This window comes from Thamnophis sirtalis, unplaced genomic scaffold (genome assembly GCF_051295495.1).
Source record: "Thamnophis sirtalis isolate CommonGarterSnake01/CBP01778 unplaced genomic scaffold, rThaSir2_p1.2 scaffold_5, whole genome shotgun sequence".
Lineage (NCBI taxonomy): Eukaryota > Metazoa > Chordata > Lepidosauria > Squamata > Natricidae > Thamnophis > Thamnophis sirtalis.
In genome coordinates this window covers 2,974,153-2,995,385 of record NW_028261385.1, presented here as the reverse complement: position 1 = coordinate 2,995,385, position 21,233 = coordinate 2,974,153, and the positions used below count along the sequence as shown (strand labels likewise).

The window sequence follows — 21,233 nt, the reverse complement described above, 5'->3', positions numbered from 1 at the left end:
GGACTACAAGGGAGTCGAAAGTTTCTGTTGCATATAAGCGACTTATATGCCTCTTCAAAGTGTTTTACAGCTCTCTCTGAGCTGTTTAGAGAGTTGGCATCTTGCCCCCAACAGCCTGGGTCCTCATTTTACCCACCTTGGAAGGATGGAAGGCTGAGTCAACATCTATCTATCTATCTATCTATCTATCTATCTATCTATCTATCTATCTATCTATCTATCTATCTATCTATCAATCATCTATCTATCTATCTATCATCTATCTATCTATCTATCTATCTATCTATCATCTCTCTCATGTATATCTATCTATCTATCTATCTATCTATCTATCTATCTATCTATCTATCTATCTATCATCTATCTATCTATCTATCTATCATCTATCTATCTATCTATCTATCATCTATCTATCTATCTATCTATCTATCATCTCTCTCATCTATATCTATCTATCTATCTATCTATCTATCTATCATCTATCTATCTATCTATCTATCTATCTATCTATCATCTCTCTCATGTATATCTATCTATCTATCTATCTATCTATCTATCTATCATCTATCTATCTATCTATCTATCTATCTATCATCTATCTATCTATCTATCTATCTATCTATCTATCTATCATCTATATCTATCTATCTATCTATCTATCTATCTATCATCTATCTATCTATCTATCATCTATCTATCTATCTATCTATCTATCATCTATCTATCTATCTATCATCTCTCTCATCTATCTATCTATCTATCTATCTATCTATCTATCTATCTATCTATCTATCTATCTATCTATCTATCTATCTATCTATCTATCTATCTATCTATCTATCTATCTATCTATCTATCTATCATCCATCCAATCCTCATCCATCCATCCAATCCTCTATGTATAGCAATAGCAATAGCCCTTAGACTTATATACTGCTTCGCAGTGCTTTCCAGCCCTCTCTAAGCGGTTTATAGAGTCAGCATAATTGCCCCCAACAATTTGGGTCCTCATTTTAACAACCTGGGAGGCTGAGTCAACCTTGAGCTCCAGCAGGATCAAACTCCAGACTGTGGGCAGAGTTATCCTGCCATGCTGCATCTTAAGCACTGCACCACCAAGATTCTTAAGTGAGTGATCTTAATAATATGACTTTTTTTGACACAGTTAAACAAATCAGTGGTTGAGTGACCCATGTGGTGGTTGTTGGGGGTTTTTTTGAGATTTTTTTTTATTGTTTTAGTTAAACAAAAAGACAAAACCATCTTTCGTTACATCTTGTTGAAAGCGTATCGATTGATTACAAATATATTCCGTGCGTTTCTTCCACAATCCTTACATATGCTTCATTCAAATCAGGTTGTACATTTTAAGTCAAGAAAGAAAAGTTAAGTATTTTACTATCCCCGTACCATAATTCTCATTTGGTTATCATTATTTAGACATGTTTTTATCTAGAATCATTTATATTAAAAGACACAACCACTTAATGGCATTCATTTGCAATTTCAATAGATCTCCAATAACGTTGCACCTTTATGACATATTCTAAAACTAATTCAGTTAAGTAAGATATCTAAGCATTCCCCCCCCCCAATAACATACCTGTATGTATCATTAAATATTGCCCACTAACATTTCGTTGTTATTATTGTAGTTAACTAAAAGTTATTTACTGTTTATCTCACCTCTCCTCTTCAGGCCCACACAATATTATACCTTTATAGCTGTCTTTAGACAATAATTTATTAATAAGATTTATAGCGCTTTTCCCTCAATCCCAAATTAGTTAATTACGTGCTAAGAAAATAAACATTAGACATCTAAGACAATCTAAGAGATGTTAACATTTCTACTTAACAATCACCCAAAATATACATTAGCATTTCTATGGCCCGGTTATTTATCCTAACTAAGGTTATTATTTCTCTATTAGTATCATAGTAAATTATATGTTAATGAATAAACATTCAACGGTAATCTAGAACAGTTTATAAGGTACTAAAATCTCTACTTATTAATCATCAATAATTAACTAGCTTTTTTCCATCAACTAGCATTATTAACCAGTATCTTTCCAGTAACAAAATGGTCTTTCCTTTTTCCTTACGTATCTTTAATATGATATTGTAACAAGTAGAAGGAGAAATTTATTAAAGTAAAAAGTGTTTTAATTTAAGCCAAAAAAAGTTAAAGTAGTAAAAGGAAATAGAGAAAAAAAGATCCCTTCACCTCAAGCGGAGAGAAAGGAAACGTTGCAATCACTTCAATCCACAAAACATCGTTACAGGCAAGAGCAAAAAACTTTCTAAGGCAGTCCAATAGGGATTAAATACGCCACTTTGTTCTTACTTAAAGGACTAATTTAGCTTAAGAAAAGAGTTTCTTAGGGCAATCTTCTAAAAGAAAAGAAAAAAAAACCTCACCAGATGGAAACACTTTCATTTCTCTTTCTGGAGCCGTATCCAACTATGTCAGCCGGGGGGGGGGGAGGGGGGGCTGCCTGTTTGCCGTCGGTTGGAAGCGCTTCCCTTGGGTCGATCAGGGACTTTGCGATGTCCCCGCGACCAGCAAGGTCTTGTCTTCCCAGTCACCATCTCTTCGGGATGGTTTAGGTCCTGCCGGACCGCCCGGGGGCAAAAGTGTCATCGGCGGATTTGGACTGTTGAGTCCGCACGATGTAACGTTGTGACGTTGGCTCCGCCCATGTGGTTGTTAAGCCAATCTGGCTTCCCACGTTGACGGCTTGTTGGAGGCCAGTGTGAAGGTTACAAATGCTGATCACGTGAACCCAGCAGAACTGTCATAAGTACATGCCTGTTGCCAAGTGTCCAAGTTCTGTTCCCGTGACCATGGGGATGCCGCAGGGGTTGTTAGTCACTTTGTGGCAGGGCTGTTGTCACCTCGAGTGGTTGCCAAGGAGGATGGTGGTTGCCTCTCTTTCTAAAGCCAGATTACAGCCTAGACCAGGGAGGGTGCCCATCTAGGCCCCCACCCAGAAGAGGAGCTGCCCAGGGGGGCATCCAGCAGTGCTAGAAAATGAACGTCTGGTTTCTTCAGGTTCTTCAAGTGTTCGGGCTACTGCCGCACATGCGCACGCACCGATCAGCTGGTCGGCACGCATGCTCACGGAAGGCCCGCTCCTCCTGTTTCCGCCACTGCCCCACGCACAGAGGCAAACCGGACTGTTGCGTGTGCCTGGGCCCCAGGAACCCAGAAGAGAAATGGGCGCCGCCACGCAGGCGACATGGCTCCACTTGCCACTTCGGGCACGCGTCCCATAGGTTGGCCATCATGGGCCTAGACGACAGGTAGTCCTTGAGTTACGTCCAGTCCCTTAGTGACAGTTCAAAGTTCTGACGGACTTACAATGCAAGCGTCAAAAGAAAACTTAAGAATTCTTTGCTTTGAATAAAGTAAACAGCATTCAAAAATCACCGTATTGATGTTGTTAAAATCTATCTTGATTGGCCGGTGATTGACATCTTGTGGTTCCCTCCGATGACCCTGGAATCTGAGCAAACTGAGACCATGTTTTTTAAGCTGGAGCCTCCTGCAGCTCTAGAAGCTCTTGCAGCAGAGAAATAGGAAGAATAAGAGAATAACAGAGCTGGAAGGGACCTCGGAGGTCTTCCAGTCCAACCCCCTGCTCAATCAGGAGACCCTATACCATTAGAGACAAGTGGCTCTCCAGTTTCCTCTTAGAAACCTCCAGTGATGGAGCACCCACAACTTCTGGTGGGAAGATGTTCCACTGGTTAATTGTCCTCACTGTCAGGAAATGTCTCCTTAATTCTAGCTCAGGGGTGAGCAACCTGGGGCTCTGGAGCCGCATGCGGCTCTTTCATCCCTCTGCTGCAGCTCCCTGTTGCTCAAACTATGTGTCCCAACCACCAATGTGAGACTCCGGCCAGCAGGCGATTTATTGAGCTTTTACCATGGATAAATCCAAGAAAACAGAACCTTTAATTCAACCTACATATGCTAGTTTTGTGGGCGCTCAGGAAATTGGCACGGGAAGGAGTTTCTGTGGCTCCGGTGTTTCCTTTTCTGTGGGAAACGGGTCCAAATGGCTCTTTGAGTGTTTAAGGTTGCCGACCCCTGTTTTAGGTTGACAATTCCTCTGAGAAGCTTCCCTCCATTAAATAACAGAATATCAGAGTTAGCAATAGGAATAGCAGTTAGACCTATATCCCGCTTCATAGGGCTTCCAGCCCTCTCTAAGCGGTTTACAGAGTCAGCATATCGCTCCCCACAGTCTGGGTCCTCATTTCACCCACCTCGGAAGGATGGAAGGCTGAGTCAACCTTGAGCCTGGTGAGATTTGAACCGCTGAACTGCAGATAACAGTCAGCTGAAGTGGCCTGCAGTACTGCACCCTAACCACTGCGCCACCTCGGCTCCTTGGGAAGGAACCTTGGAGGTCATCGAGTCCAACCCCCTGCTCAAGCAGGAGACCCCCATGCCAGTGATGGCGAACCTTTTAAACAACGAGTGCCCAAACTGAAAGGTGGGTGCACACGTGTGAATGCATGGATGTGCGGGCATGCACGCGTGCGAGGACATGCACACGGACATGCATGCATGCGCAGCAGAGATCCGAAGACCAGCTGGTTGATGGGGGCATCCCAACACCAGCAGTGTAGCAGGAAGATTTTTCTTTCTTTCGTGAGCCTCTGTTCCGTCATTTGCAGGGAAAGAGAAGCTCACAAAAGAAACGCCATGGAGATCTGACCTGGGCGACGGTGGGCACGCCCGCAGAGAGGGCTCTGTGTGCCACCTGTGCCCACACATGCCATAGGTTCACCACCACGGCCCTGGACCATTCCAGACAAATGGACTGTCTCTTCTTAAAAACCTCCAGTGATGGAGCACCCACAACCTCTGGTGGCAAGTCGTTCCGCTGGTTAATTATCCTCACTCTCAAGAAATATTTCCTTAGTTCCAGTTGCGTCTCACTTTGAGTAGTTTCCATTTGTGGTTTCTTGTCTTGCCTACTCTGAAGAACAGGGTCAAATTATCATTTGGGGGGTGGTCATTGTAGGAAGCACAGCAGGATGAGGCTAAGTAATTCAGTAATATTTAGAGCAGAGGTGTCCAAACTTGGGAACTTTTAAGACTTGTGTACTTCAAGCATGGCTGGCTGTGGAATTCTGGGAGTTGAAGTCCACAAGTCTTAAAGTTCCCAAGTTTGGACACCCCCTGATTTAGAGAATCGCGGCCAGGAGCATTTCCTGTGAATTCTTGGCAGGCTGCCTTTTTCCTCCTGCTTCGTTTTTGCATTCTTGGGAAGAGCACGCAAGTTAAGAAGCAGGCCTTTGCTATTTGCACAAATCTTCCTTGCATCACATTCACAGTTGTGGCTGCAATGAAAACATCCCAAGGAGAGATTGAGTCATTTACTTCCTTGCCCATATTTGGAAGTGTCTTCCCCCCCCCCCCTGCTTTCATTTTCGAGTCTCTTTTGTTTTCAGTATCTCATTTTCTTAATTCCAAAGTTGGAATTTCCCAAAAAGGAAAAAAAAAAGAAAAAAAGGAAAAAGGAAAAAAAAAAGAAGAAAGAATCCAGGGCAATGCCCAGGAATGAAGGCTGCCAAGTATTTAATAAAACAATGGCGCGACGGGTAGCAGCGTTCACAATTTATTTTTAAAAGAAAACATCGAATTAAGGGGGGAAATAAAAAATATAAAATACGAAAGAAAATTTAAAAAAAAAAAGGGAAAACTTAGCATTGGATTCCAACTCTTTTCAACACAGTGGAATAAAAACAAACTTACAGCCTCCACTTTTCCACCCTTTTAACATTCCCTTTTTCCTTCCTCTGGTTTCTGAGTGTTTTTATTTTCCTTTATATTTCGGTAAACTAACAACAATTTGGAAAGACAATCCTGCAAGTAATAAATTGATTGAGATTAGGAATGATGTACATTGTTTAAGTGTTAATATTGATGGGAAGCTGAGTTTAAGGTAGAGAGTTTATTGATTTTTCTTTTGGGGGGGGGGTTTCCCCCTTTTATTTTTTAATTATTCTTTTCTTTTTTTTCCTTTATTTTTTACTTTTTATTATTTTTTAACTTTTAATCTATCTGGTTTCAATATACTCCAGACTTTGCTTGATAAGGAACGATGTCGGGAATGGGATCTGGGAAGTCGGAAGGGGGTCTGGGAGGGGGGTTCATGGGGGGGGGGGGGAGGGTGGAAATATAGATTCAATTTTTAAAACAATGAATGCACTTGGATACTGTGGCTTTTTTTTCTTTCCTTTTTTTTTTCTTTCCCTTAAATTCTTTTTCTTTCTTATAATTTTAGTGTAAATTACAAAACGAATAGACCAATGAATAGTAAAAATACCACCGAAGTGAGGAGTAGAGGGAAAGAAGAGGGAGGAATGAAGAGGGAGTGAGAAGGGAATGTAAGGAGGGTGAGATGGTGGGAAGGGGAGAAAGGAATGGTTGAGGGGGAGGGGAAGTAGAAGAGGGGATTGTCGGAGGGGAGAAATGAAAGTTGGAGGGGTAGAAGAAAGGGTGTATGAAGGATAGAAGTGTTATGAGTTGTGTTTATTGTTTTTTTTCTTTAACTGCACAGTATTTAAGTGATTGTTTAAAGGAAAATGAAAATGAAATAAAATGTTTGAAAAAGGAAAGACAACATAAAACGGTTAAAATGAAATTAAGACCTGGCAGGGGTTAAAATAGCAAAAAAAGGGCCAGCCCAGGACTCTCTGTGTTGCCGCATTCTCTACTCTTCAAGGGCAGCCCCAGGGAGAGCGCATTGCAGCAATCCAGCCGGAGATGACTAATGCAGAAGTGATGTCTTATCACCTCCCCCTGCTTAAGATCCATGACATCCGGTTCGGTTGGAACGGGGCCGGCGGCGTCCTCGTGCACGCGCGCAATGCACGCATGCGTACTAGCGTCTGTGCGATGCTCCAGCTGCTCCTGGAGGATCGCGCAGGCGCTGTATGCGTCCTGCGCATGCGTGGAAGCGCAGAACCCGTCAAAACCGGGTAAGAAACGCGGGCGGGCGGGTGGGCTCTTCGGCGTTCCCGGAAGTTACTTACTTCCGGGTTCGCCGACCAACCGGTTCGCGGGGACCGCCGCGAACCGCCTGAAACCCACCCCTGATGACATCCAACTGCGAAAGGTGATCGTGCGACCCCCCCATCAATCGCCATAAATGTGAGTCAGTTGCCAAGCATCCAAATGTAAATGGCGTGACTATGGGGACGCTGCAATGTGGAAAACGGTCGTAAGTCACTTTTTTTCCTGCGCCGCGGTCATTAAGTGAACCGCTGTTAAGTCAGAGTCTACCGATGCATTGCAAGTCTCAAGGGTTGACTTGCAAGCAATGAAACCTGCAGGATATCCTCGCAATGTTGGCTATTGGGGTGGGGGTCTTTTGGGGTGGGGTGGGGGGAAATATCACTTTGGGGGTTGGAAGAGACAGAATGAGGCCCCATCTCAGCTACAAGCATCCAAGCCCCACCAGCCCCACCAAAAGGGGGGAAAACTCCATGGAAGTTGAAATTGAAAACTGAAAATGAAACAGGGGAATTCGGTGGGAGAAATGATGAAAAAGGAACATGGGCTGCCAGGTACATAAAGGAGGACGCCAGAGCCCTTCGCTTCAGTGCTTCTGGAGCTCAGAGGGGGACCCACTGCAGAACCCACGGCTGGAACCGTTCTGAGCCCTACCATGCCCTCCAAAAGGACTCCGGTGCCCATGGGGCTGCTCTGCCTGGTGGTCCTGCTGGCTGCTCCCACCTGGGGATCTAACTGCAACCTTCTGAAACTGCACCAGCGAAGACTGAACCGGCAGAGCGTGGAGCTTCTGAGGAGGATGAAGGGGAAGTTTCCGGCGGAGTGCCTGCGGAAGATACCGGTGTTCAGTTTCCCCGTAAAAATCCTCGGGATACGAGAGCCGCGGGAGGCCACTAAAGCCGTCCTGGAGGTGCTTCAGGGGTTCCTGCATATCCTCAAAGATGAGCACCGGTGGGTCGCCTGGAAGGCCACCTTGCACAAAAGGTCAGTCCGGTTTTTCTTCTCCTTCTTCTCCGGTGTGTTTGTGTGTATCTCTGAACAGGGAGTCCTCGACTTACGACGGTTCACTTAGTGACCGTTAGAAGTTACAACGGCAGTTTAAAAAAAAGAGAGACTTAGGACTGTTTTTCATACGACCGTTGTAGCATCCTTCATGGTCACGTGATCAAAATTTGGGTTCTTGGCAACTGAATTTTATTTATAACAGTTGCTGAGTCCCGGGGTCACGTCATCCTCTTTTGCGACCAAAGAAGGCGGCAAATTCACTTAACAACCGTGTTGGTAACTGAACAGCGCAAGTGATTTACTTAACCGCTGTGGCAAGGAAGGTAATAAAACGGGGCAAAACTTAAGAAATGTTTCGTTTAGCAGGCACATAGATTTTTGGGCTCGACTGTGGTCGTAAGTAGAGGACTACCTGTGGTAGGCTGGGATCCAGGTAGTAGGACAAAGTGGTTGAGGAAAAGTAATTAATTTTTTCCTCTCAAATCCTACAGTTTTGCCCGAAATGTGCTTTTTTTCAAAGGCAACCTGAGGTTGGTAATAAATTATGAATTAATGAATTATTATTAATAAAATTATTAGTAATAATTGAAATCAACAGATGGGGAAATTTGCAGCCATCCGAAAGCACTGGAGAGGATTCTGATAGAATTTATTTTTCAACTCCTCCAGGGGCTCAAGGTGGTAGGCAGAAGACTTTTAAGTTTTCCCAATTCTTCTCCCACCCCTCCCAACAACACCCCTGTGAGGTAGCTCCAAAAAAGGTGCTGTGACTTTCTTTTTTCTTCAAAAATGTTTCGCTTCTCATCCAAAAAAAGCTTCTTCAGTTCTTCAGAAGCGAGGAAGCTCCTTGGACGAGAAGCGAAACGTTTTCAAAGAAATCCCTTTCAATGGTGTTTTTTTCAAAAAGGAATTTAAATTTAAATTAGATTTAAAGTTTATTTGTATGCCGCCCTTTTCCCTGGGGGGACTCAGGGCGGCTCACAACCAAAAGGGAGGGGGGAGACAAACTTTTGACATATAAGACAATACATAATTAAAAACACAACATTCATACCATTCGGGCGGGTTACAGTCTTAGCCCCAGGCCTGACGGGATAGCCAGATTCTGAGGGCTGTGCGGAAGGTCTGGAGGGTGGTGAGGGTACGAATCTCCACGGGGAGTTCGTTCCAAAGGGTCGGAGCTACCACCGAGAAGGCTCTCCTCCGCGTAGTTGCCAGTCGGCACTGACCGGCAGATGGAAGCTGGACTTTCCCTCGAAGAGTTTTCGCTTCTCGTCCGAGGAGCTTCCTCTGTTCTGGCTTCAGTTCTGTGGCGCTTCTTCCAGCTGAGTCAGAACTGAGGAAGCTTCTCGGACGAGAAGCGAAATGTTTTCGAGGTAAAAACAAACTCCAGTTTGCCTTTTGAAAAAAGATCCTTTTGGGACAACCGAGACCCGGATGGCTGAGAAAACTCTTCTTTCTTTTTTGATTCCAGGTTCCTCCCCATGTTGCATGCGCAGATTCAGAGGATCCAAGGATGCCTCGGAGAAGGGAAACCCGCGTCGGGAAGAAGGAAGGAGGAATGGATGCACAAACTGCAACTGAAGAAGTATTTCCACAGCATCGGGAATTTTCTGGAAGAGAAAGGACTGGACAGCTGCACCCGGGAGTTTGTCAGGCATGAAATCCAGCTGGACTTCATCTATCTGGATAGGCTGTCCGAGAGAATGGAGATCTGAAGGGCGTTTTTCATCTATTTTATTTATTTATTTTATTTTATTTTATTTATTTTATTTATTGGACAACCACTGCCTTTGTATTTTTATTTTATTTTTTACACAAATGATACGGACGTTGCATTAAAGGATGCATTCAACGGAAGATCAAATTAAAGAGCCGTTTGAAGGCGGAGACACAAGAAAGCATTAAGGTTTTGATTTTGAAGCGAGCTCCATCCGCTGGATTTTTCCAACAGCTTTTTGATGCGTTCTGTTATTTATATATTTTGCAATGCTGCCTTTGGAAATAAAAGTGGGCTTTTTGTTAAAAAAAAAAAAAACTACGTGTGGTTTTTGACTTACAACCATTCCAACACTGATAAGAGTGATTTATGACCATTTCTCCCACTTACGACCGATGCAGAATCCGCATGGTCACGTGATCAAAATTCAGACACTCGAGGCACTAGACTCATACTTATGACGTTTGCAGTGTCCCGGGGAGGTCACGTGATTCCCCTTTTGGGACCTTCGAACCAGCAACGTCAATGGGGAAACCGGATTCACTTAACAACCATGTCATTAATTTAACACCTCCGTGACTCAGTTAACAACCGTGGCTAGAAAGGTCGTAAATTGGGGCAAAACTCACTTTAAAAAAATGTCTCACTTAAAAACCTGGGCTCAATTGTGGTCGTTAAGTTGAGGACTACTTGCATATAGGACTCAAGGCAGGTTTTATTCCATCAGTTGGTCTCGGGGTCTCTTCATTTTGCCTTGCTCACTTTTCAGGTGAATGTTTGGCCCTGCATCAAAATCCATTTACCGTATTTTTCGGAGTATAAGACGCACCTTTTCCTCCCAAAAAAGAGAGTGAAAATCTGGGTGCGTCTTATACACCGAATACAGCATTTTTGGCCTATCAAAACCCCGCCCCCTTTGCAAAAATGGACATGTTTGGGAGGCCTACAGAGTGCTCCTGGGGGCTGGTTTTTGCCTCTCCCCCCCCCCCCAACCCAAAGGAGCACTCTACAAGCCTCCCAAAACCTATGCATGCCCTGTTTTTTGCACAGCACGGAGCCGTTTTCACAAAAAACGGACCATTTTTTTGCTTGTTTTTGCCCCCCCCCCCCGACACTCCAGCCCCATGAGCACTTTTCAGGCCTCTCAAACTCTCGGCATGCCCCGTTTTTCACAAAAAATGAGGCGTGCAAAGAGTTTGAGAGGTCTGCAGAGTGCAAAAACTTTTTCTTTAAATTTACCTCTTCAAAATCTTGGTGTGTCTTATTTAAAGTTACCACAGTGCTGATAAAGGTGATTTATCACCAATACACACACAGACACACACACACACACAAACACACACACACACACACGAGACTATTAAAACAATCCTGTCCCCAATCTTAATATTTCAGTGATGTTTCCCGAGATCTAACTTTCCAATTATATTTCTTTTTGCTTTCAACAAAAGAGCAGGCTTCACTTTGCTTGGCCATTTACCCAATAAATTATATAAATTAAATTTTCCAACTTGTTCTTGGACATTCTTGCTATTCTCTTTGGGGGTAGGTGCCACCTGTAAAACATCTTATACAATTTTTTCCTCATATGCTGTTGACACTGTCATTTTATAATTTTGAGACCACAATTTCTGCCGTTTCTCCCATGTCCAAAATCCCCCACCCCAAGCTTTCTTTAACTTGTTCTTCCTTTAACTTAACCTCTAGTAAGTGTCCATATAATTTTTTAATTACTTTTTCATCAGTACCTGTCAAAATTTTGTCTAATTCAGTCATTTTATCATAGAAACCTTCCGTTTTACGATCTTTATCATATCTAGATTGTATTTGCACATATGAAAACCAATTCATTCCTATTCCTTCCTTTTTCAACTCTTGCATAGATTTAAGTTCACCCTCTGCATTCAATATTTCACCATATCAAACTGTTTGTTCCTTTTTGTATATTATTGGATATGAAAAAGCTTCCATAGTTGATAGCCAGACTGGGATTTTTAAATAATGTTGCCTTCTGATCTTCTCCCAATTCAGTAACAAAGCCTCCCGTAAATAGTGTCTTCTTAAATAACCCTGTGTTTTAGTTCCCTTATAACATAAAAAGCATGCTATTCCAACAGGAAGTCATGTCCTTCTACAGTCAATAATCTAGAATTCCTTAGTGTTATCCACTCCTTAACCCACATCAAACTTTTTGCCTGATAATTCCCAGTTAGGTAAGTCCAATCCTCCTCTTATTCTAGCATCTTGTAACAATTTTAATTTTATTCTTGCTTCCCTCTCCTCCGCCAAATAAACTTCAGCACTATTTTATTTAATTCCTGGAAATAGTCTTTTCATAATCTAATTAGAATTGTCTGGAACAGATATAAAATTCTGGGTAAGATGTTCATTTTGATTGTAGATATTCTCCCTATCATTGATATTTGTAGGTTTTCCCATTTAATCAAGTCAGTCGCAATCTGCTGCTTAAGTTTATGATAGCTATTCTCTTTAATATACTTAATCTTGCAGTTAAGTATATCCCCAAGTATTTGACCTTATTTGTGACTTGAATCTCCAAGGCTTCCGCCAATTCTTCCTTTTGTCTTGATGATATATCCTTTTGTCAAAATCTTCATTTTGTCTTTATTAATTTTCAAACCTGCTACTTTTCCATATTCCTCTCTTCTTTCTATCAATTTAGGTGCCGTTTCTAATGGGTCCTCAAGGATAAAAAGCAGGTCATCTGCAAATGCTTGTAGTTTATATTCTTCTTTTTTGATTTCCATTCCTTTTATTTTTGTATCTTCTCTAATCTTTCTATTTAAAACTCCTAATGTTAAAACACTTTTTGTTAAAACAAAAAGTAGAGGTGATAATGGGCAACCTTTGTCTCGTATCTTTCTTTATTTCAATAGAATCTGTCAGTTCTCCATTTATCATTATCTTTGCTGTTTGTTTGTGGTATATGGTTTGTAAGGCTTGGGTAAATTTCTTACCAAAATTCATCTGTTCCAGTTGTAAAAACATAAACTGCCAATTCACATTATCAAATGCTTTCTGTGCGTCTAAAAACATCAACGCCATTTGTTTTTCGGGCTGGGCCTCATAATGCTCCAAAGTGTCCAGGATTATTCTCATATTATCTTTAATTTGTCCCTTTGGTAGAAACCCATTTTGATCAGGGTGGATAAAACTATTTAAGTATTTTTTTGAGTCTTTCTGCTAATATTGAAGCAAATAACTTATAGTCTGAGTTTAACAAGGAGATGGGTCTGTAGTTCTTAATTTGTGATAGATCAGCCTCCTCTTTTGGCAGAAGTGCAATATATGCTTCTGACCATGATTTGAGCATCCTGCTCTCTGACATCACCTCGTTCATAACTTCTAATAGTGGAAGAGACAACGGTTCATGGAGTGTCTTGTAAAATTCCGCTGGCAACCCATCCGGGCCTGGGGCCTTTCCATTGCTTTGTTTTTTTAAGTGCTTCGGTTAACTCCATCATGGTTATTTTGCCTTCTAGTATAGTCTCAATTTCTTCAGGTATCTGGGGAAGGTTAGCTTCTTGGAAGTATTGTTTAACTCCTCCCTCATCTATATTCTCTTGTTCATACAGCTTACCAGAGTAGTCTTGTATATTGTCTTCTTCTCTGCATTTCCATAACAAATTTGCCCGTGACCATCTCTTAACTGAGCAGAGATGGCGCAGTGGTTAGGGTGCAGTACTGCAGGCCACTTCAGCTGACTGCTATCTGCAGTTCAGCAGTTCTAATCTCACCGGCTCAAGGTTGACTCAGCCTTCCATCCTTCCGAGGTGGGTGAAATGAGGACCCGGATTGTTGTTGGGGGCAATATGCTGACTCTGTAAACCGCTTAGAGAGGGCTGAAAGCCCTATGAAGCGGTATACAAGTCTAACTGCTATTGCTATTGCTATCTCTTAATTGCAATATTTTCTTTGATTCTCTCTCTTTTTTCAATTTATACGCCAACCATCTACCTGGTTTGTTTGCATTTTTGAAGTAGTTCTGTTTAATTTTTTGTGCTAGTTCCTCCTTTTCCAGCAGGTCCGTTTTGTGCTTATTTATGTCCATTTTTATTTTAATGTCCTTTTTTTGCAGGGATTTCTGTAACTCTTTTTCAAGAGCTTTATAGTCATTCTCTAGACCTTTAAAAATTTGTCTTTTCTTTATATTTCTCTTTCTTGTATAGTCTATTATCAAACCTCTGGTATAGGCCTTCATTGTATCCCAAAGGTTCTGCATCGATGTATCTTCTTTTCTGTTTTCTTTGAAAAAGAAGGCCAGTTCTTTTTCCATTTTCCGTACAAAATCCTTCTCTTTTAATATAGTGTTATTTAATGTCCATCTGGATCTTTTCCTTTGTCCTTTCCATTTAATTGTAATTGGATTGTGATCTGCCCAGGCACTTGTTTCAATCTCAATTTCCTGTACATTACAAGTCAATTCCGTTGTGGCCCATATCATGTCGATTCTGGAACATGATAAATGTCTATTTGAATAGAAAGTATATTGTTTTTTTGTGGGATTTCTTTCTCTCCAGACATCTTTAAGCTTTATTTCATCTATCATTTTAAAAAAGGATTTTGGGAGTTGTTTTCTATTTAGCTTTGTTGTTTTTTGTGTTTTATAATCCATATTTTGATCTACAATTCCATTAAAATCTCCCATCGTACAAATATCAGCATAGTCCAAGTCAATTATTTTCCTGTGTAGTTTTCTATAGAATTCATCTTGTTTATCGTTAGGAGCATAAATTGCAATTAAAAGTATTTTCTTAGTGTTGTCCATAATTTCCACCATCAGCATTCTTCCATCTTCATCTGTATAAATTGGTTTCGCTGGAATTGTATCTTTAATGTGAAAGATCACTCCTCTTTTCTTACAGCTTGCCAATGCGGTTAATATTTCCCCAAGTTTTGGCTGCGCCAATAAGTATTCATATTGTTTTTGAATATGTACTTCTTGTAGACAGATTATGTCCAATTTTAATTTTTCTAATTTGTGAAATATTCTTCTTCTTTCAATTGCTGAGTTAAATCCATTTATGTTGATTGTAATCATTTTTTACTCTTCCACGTTTATATTTTATAAGTAGGGTATGTAGATCTAGTTGATCTCGGTTCTCGTGGTTCTCTAATATCAACACCGCCTAAAGCGCCTTCTTTTCTTTCAATCCCACCTACAGCACCTTATAGCAATAGCAGTTAGACTTATATACCGCTTCATAGGGCTTTCAGCCCTCTCTAAGCGGTTTACAGAGTCAGCATATTGCCCCCAACAACAATCCGTGTCCTCATTTCACCCACCTCGGAAGGATGGAAGGCTGAGTCAACCCTGAGCCGGTGAGATTTGAACCGCCGAACTGCAGAACTGCAGTCAGCTGAAGTAGCCTGCAGTGCTGCATTTAACCACTGCGCCACCTCGGCACCTTCTCCTTTCTCAGTCTATAATCCCAAGTGAACATGGGCAGGTCAAAAAATAGAAAATAGAACAATAAACAGGGGTTAAGAGGGAATACAAAACAAAGCCAAAAAGAGAAAAAGGAAAAATATATAATAATATAAAAAACCAAAAAGGTAAAAAGTCTTTAATCTCTTGTACGCCCTTATCCAATTGGTTCCAATTAGAAAAGAAAAAAGAAAAAAGAGGGGGGGGGGAAGGGGGGGAAAGGAACAATCCCCAAATAGGAATATTGAAGTATGAAAATGCAAAAATTATGAAAAAGAAAAAGGAAAAAAAGCGTTTAATTTTTCCCTTAGTCCAATTCACTTACAACAAGCTAACAAATGACTCAGAAGAAAAAAGAAAGAAAAATTCAAAAAGGAAAAAGGAGACAGAGAGGAGTCACAGCTTCCATAAGAGTAAGGTGAACACCGCCACCAAAAAGAGAAGAAAAAGAGTTCAAAGCTTTTATAAGGTGAAAGCCTTTCCGAGGTCACTCTGGGCTTTCCTTTAAAAAAATTTTTTTATTTATTCTTTCAAGGTAAATTTCCAGGCACTGAAAGCTTACAAGGAACACCTGTATAAACAACAGTGTTCCTCTCACTATCAAGCCTTGACTAAGTAACCTCGAAAAGAACAGCTTCTCTCCAAACCTTCATGCAAAAATAAAAACATTGTTTCAAATCCACTAGGTGGCAATGATACTTGTTTCCCACTCTCAGTCTTAAGTCTTTTATTTTTTTTAAAAAAAGAAATAGAAAAAGGAAAGCCAGGAAAAGGGAAATACAATCGTTCATTAAGCAAAAGTAAAAAAAGAAGAAATTCTTAGCCAGTTAAAACTTAATTATATCAATGTTTCCAAAGAGTCCAATGAAGAAAGTTTAAAAAATCGCAAAGAGCCAGTCCAATTTATAAAGTGATTTACAATGAAAGTCCGATCCGCTTCCGACAATAAAAAGGGAAAAAAGGAAACCTTTAATTGACCGTGCCTTAAGTCCGCCGCTTACTCTCTCATCAATCTTTATTTTAAATTAAATCTCCAGATTTAGGGTACTCTCTCTCCAATAGAGAAAAAGAAATTTAAAACTCTCACCAAAACAACATGCTTCTCTCCTGCCCTAGCCTTACAGAGCTGTCAGCAGTTCCAGGAGCCTAATGGCTGACTCATAGTCGCCGGCAAGAGGGGCTTTTTCCCGGATCACCAGAGACACTTCGGGTGTCTCTGGGATCGACAGGATGTGCCCCTACCTGTCACCGTTGCTACACGTGGTTGGAGAAAATGATGCAAAAACACATAGACTTTAAACCAGAGATGTTTTTATTGGGACTCATACCAGAAACATATAATAAAGATCTGAAATATTTGATTGTAAGTGTTTTAACAGCAGCTAGAATTGTATTCGCAAAAAAATTGGAAAAACGAGAAAATACCAACGCAGGAGGAAGTTATTCGAAAAATAATGGAGTGTGCTGAAATGAGTAAATTGACGTTCGAAATTAGAGAACAAGAAGATGAACAATTTTATAAGGTATGGGATTTGTTCTATCAGATAAAAAAACATGGAAATGAAAAATTTTGGAGAAGTCTTTCACATTGTAAGAATAGAACGAGATAGGTGATACCATAAAGACATATTATTATTAAATAGATTTATAATGATGCAATGGAATATTGGTATATATATATGAATCGAATATCTAGAATATTTTGTTTAAAATGAAGGAATATCAATTGTAGTTGAACATGATGTACAATGATAGCAACGTATCTATGTATATTTGATGGACAATCTGTGACTTTATATACAACTGAAAGTGGTGATGCATAAGTATTCTTTCATATTGTAAGAACAATAGAATCAGATAGGTGATACTATAAAGACATATTATTACTAAATAGGCTAATAATGACGCAATGGAATGTTGGTATATACATGAATCGAATCTCTAGAATATTTGTTTAAAATGAAGGAATAACAATTGTAAGCTGAACATAGGATCTATAATGATAACAACATACCTATGTATACTTGATGGACAATCTGTAACTTTTTTATATGATTGAAAGCGGTGATGCCCAAATGCTTGCAACCAAACGACATGCAATATGTATAATTGATGATGGTGTTATGTTTTATGTTTTATGTCTTGTTTGTCTGTCTAAAAATAAAAAACTTTTATACAAAAAGAAGAGACACAAAGAAACACAAGAACCTTCCTTGATAGGTCAATGGACTACCATGCTGGAGACAACTTTCTTACCCTGCAATGAATCTTATTGGGACTACACAGAAAATAATAAATGGAGTAAAGTAGAGCTACAGATTAACAGAGTTGGAAGGGACCTTGTAGGTCATCTAGTCCAACCCCCTGCCCAAACAGGAGACCCTACACCGTTTCTGACAGATGGCAGTCCAGTCTCTTCTTGAAAGCCTCCAGGGATGAAGCTCCCACAACTTCCAAAGGCAACTTCTGTTCCATGAGTTGATTGTTCTCACTGTCAGAAAAAATTATCCTTATTTCTAGGTTGAATCTCTCCTTGTTCAGTTTCCATTATTCCTTTCTGGCCTTTTGAGTGCTTTGGAAAACAGCTTGAGCCCCTCCTCTCTGTGGCAGCCCCTCAAATATTGGAAGACTGCTATCATGTCCCTCCATTATATTGATATAACGGAGAATGGCTGCAGGAACTGGGTATGTCTAGTTTGATGAAAAGAAGGACTAGGGGAGACATGATAACAGTGTTCCAATATCTCAGGGGTTGCCACAAAGAAAAGGGAGTCAAACTATTCTTCAAAGCCCCTGAGGGCAGGAGAAGAAGCAATGGATGGAAACTAAGGAGAGAAGCAACCTAGAACTAAGGAGAAATTTCCTGATAGTGAGGACAATTAACCAGTGGAACAGCTTGCCACCAGAAGTTGTGGGTGCTCCATCACTGGAGGCTTTGAAGAAGAGACTGAACAGCCATTTGTCTGAAGCGGTATAGGAGCCTCCTGCTTGATCAGGGGGGGTTGGACTAGAAGACCTCCCAGGTCCCTTCCAAGTCTTGTTATCCTTTTATAAACGAGGCAGTAAATGCTTCTTTGTGTGAAGGCTGGTACCGCAATAAATACTCCCAGTTGAAACAACTCTGAGCATGCAATTGTGTGACACAACAGTTTCCCTTTCTCCAGCCTTTGGGTGAGAAGGAGAAAGTCATACATGAAGTTCAAGATAAAGTAGCGGTGTGAAAGGAAATCTCGTCTGGTTGCAAGCATGACGTCGGCCTCCCTCGACAATTTGTAAGCTTTTATTGAAAACAATCAGCATTGCCAAGGCTGGAAACCTTCCCTGTTCTTGGCAATTAAAGACACGGGGAGGCTGAAACTTAGATGCCACTTTCCATATACAATTATATCCCCGTAAAAGTGCGAAAAGCATCAATTGAAAAGGGTGACTTACCATAGGCAGCCTGGATTGGAGCATCTGAAGATCGTCATAACCATAAATCTGCTTAAAGACAGGAAAAGCACACATGGAAACATCACGAGATGGGCGTTTCCCTCCACAAACCTCCCTCCCTTCCAGCACTGATGGCGTTACCTAGTTGGGTCATGAAACGTCTGCAACAAACCAACCAAGCACAGAGAGCACCAAGGACCCCACAGTCCTCCTCCCTCTTCCTTTTCCTCCTCCACTCTGCAACACCCCCCCTTTCCTTTCTAGCATTGATGATGTTACCTAGTTGGCTAATTAAATGTCTGCAAGGGAACAACCAAGCTCAGAGATCACCAAGGGCCGCACTGCAAATCCAGTAAGTTCTGAGTCAGCCTTGGGCTGCCCAAGAAGGCTCAGGTCAGGGATGACTTGGGAATGGAGGGCTTCCTCGTCTGTGCTTGTTCTCTGAATTCTATAGTGTATAGAATAGTGTATAACCCATAGACAGGATTCTAACTGGCCTCCATGTCTCCAGATTCAATTCGTGGCATCTCTTTCTTCGGAGCACAAATATCCCCCAGGAAATATCAACCCAGCAGACTCTGCAGGCACAGCAGGATCCAATCCGAGTGGGTCACCAGGACCGAAGGTTTATTCTTCCAAGCTTTCTGGCTGGTGCTGCAGCCCTCCTTCCTCCCTCCCTCTCCCCCCTCTCTCTCCTCCTCCCTCTACCCCCTTCCTCCCTCCCTCTCCCCCCCTCTCTCCTCCTCCCTCTACCCCCTTCCTCCCTCTCTCTCCCCCCCCTCTCCTCCTCCCTCTCACTCTCCAGAATGTATTCATCTGTTCCACACCTTGTATTTATATGCTACATTTTTATATATGTGGAACAATCCAATGCACATATTCTGGGGAGGGAGGGAGGGGGAGAGAGAGGTGGAGGAACAGAGAGAGGGAGGGAGAGAGGAAGGGAGGGGGAAGGAGAGGGTAGGAACAGAGAGAGGGGGAAGGAGGGGAAGGGACAGAGGGCGAGTGGGGGGAGGTAGAAAGACAGAGAGAGAAGGAGGGAGGGAAAGGGAGAGGGAGGGAGAGAGAAGGAGAGGGAGGGACAGAGGGGGACGGGGGGAGACAGAGAGGAGTGAGAGAAAAAGAGACGGAGGGAGGGAGAGAATGGGAGAGAAAGGGAGAGGGGAAAGGGGGAGGGAGCGGGAGACAGGGAGAACATGGAGAGAGAGAAGGGAGAGAGGAGGAGACGGAGGGAGAGAGAGAAGAGAGAGAGGGAGGGAGAGAGTCGGAGAGAAAGGGAGGGGGAGGGAGGGGGGAGAGGGAAAAGATGGAGGGAAAGGGGAGAGCAAAGGAGAGGAGGAGGGAGTGGGAGCAGGAGAGAGAGAGAAGATGGAGAGGGAGAGAGGAGGAGGGACAAAGGGAAAGGGGGGAGAGACAGAGAGAGGAAGGAAAAGAGAGAGGGAAAGATATGGGGGAGGGAGAGAGGCGGGGCAGGGGGGGGGAGAGAAAATGGGCTCCAGCATTAACTCAAAAGCGTGGAAGCATAAACCTGCCTTCCCTGCGATCGACTCCAACTGGAGCCTGCAACATTACCCAAGGACCCATCTATTCTTCTATACTGACGACATCAAAAGCCAAAGTAGATCCCCCTTGATTTCATAAGGGCAGACCATGGGGGGCGGGGAGTGTCTTGTACCTGACTAGGTCTCACGGGGGGGGTCTCCTTTGCACGCAAGCCCCCCCCCACAAACCAATTTGTGCCAGGATCCTTGCAACCGAGGGGTCGGGAAGGGACAGGGCCCAGGCTGGCACCCTACACACACACACACCCCTCCCCACAAGTGGTGGCTCAGGGCACGGCAAGGGAGGGAAGGCGGCACGAGGGCATAGCTTACTGGGTAGGCAGGCAGGAGTCCTCCGGGTCCCACAAAATACTGGTTATGCAACAAGGGTGGCACGCCTTGGGGCAGGTTGGGGGGCGCTTTGCCTGCGAATCAAAAGAGACACCTTTAGGTTGACAAGGGAAGGCAGCTGATACGAGTGAGGGAAACAGATCAATACTATTAACCGTGGATAATTAACCAAGCGAAATGTTTACCGTACAAAATTAAATTTGAGGATATACGTTAAGGATAGCAAAGCAGAATAACAGACGGAAACGAAATGTTTACATCTGATTAACTTGGCGGGGCAAATCGTGAGATTGTTTATACGTTAAGAAGAAATCAAAGTTAAGCTGTGGAAAATGTGGAAAGACGGATGAAATGTGAAATGGAAATATGATGTGAGACGAATTATGCGTAAGTGAAGATGTAAATTGGGGAAAATCCAAGCAACCCAAAAGGAGTTAAAATATATAACAAAAAGTAAATAAAAACACCTTTAAAACAAAACACCCCCTTCCACAAATGGGGAAAGAAGAGGGGGGGGTCAAACGGTGGCATTTCGGGAAAGCTTGGCGTTACTTCCGATCACGACAGACGAAAGAGGCAACAAAGAAGAGGTGGCGCTAAGCAAGAAGAGACCCAGTGGATCACCTTGGATCCGAGACCCCCGTCCAACCCAATCTCCCCCCTCCCCAATTCCGTTTTGCTCTCTCTTTTCACCGA

General features: G+C 42.3%; 1 protein-coding gene across 1 annotated transcript in view; it reads right to left on the bottom strand.

Annotated features, from left to right (window-relative positions):
* UBAP2 (ubiquitin associated protein 2) overlaps positions 1–21,233 on the bottom strand; it is a 138,691-nt gene that overhangs the window by 14,648 nt on the left and 102,810 nt on the right. The window contains 2 exon segments of the mRNA XM_087715246.1: positions 18,646–18,696; positions 20,520–20,611. Of these exon segments, the coding sequence (XP_087571372.1) occupies positions 18,646–18,696; positions 20,520–20,611 (143 nt within the window).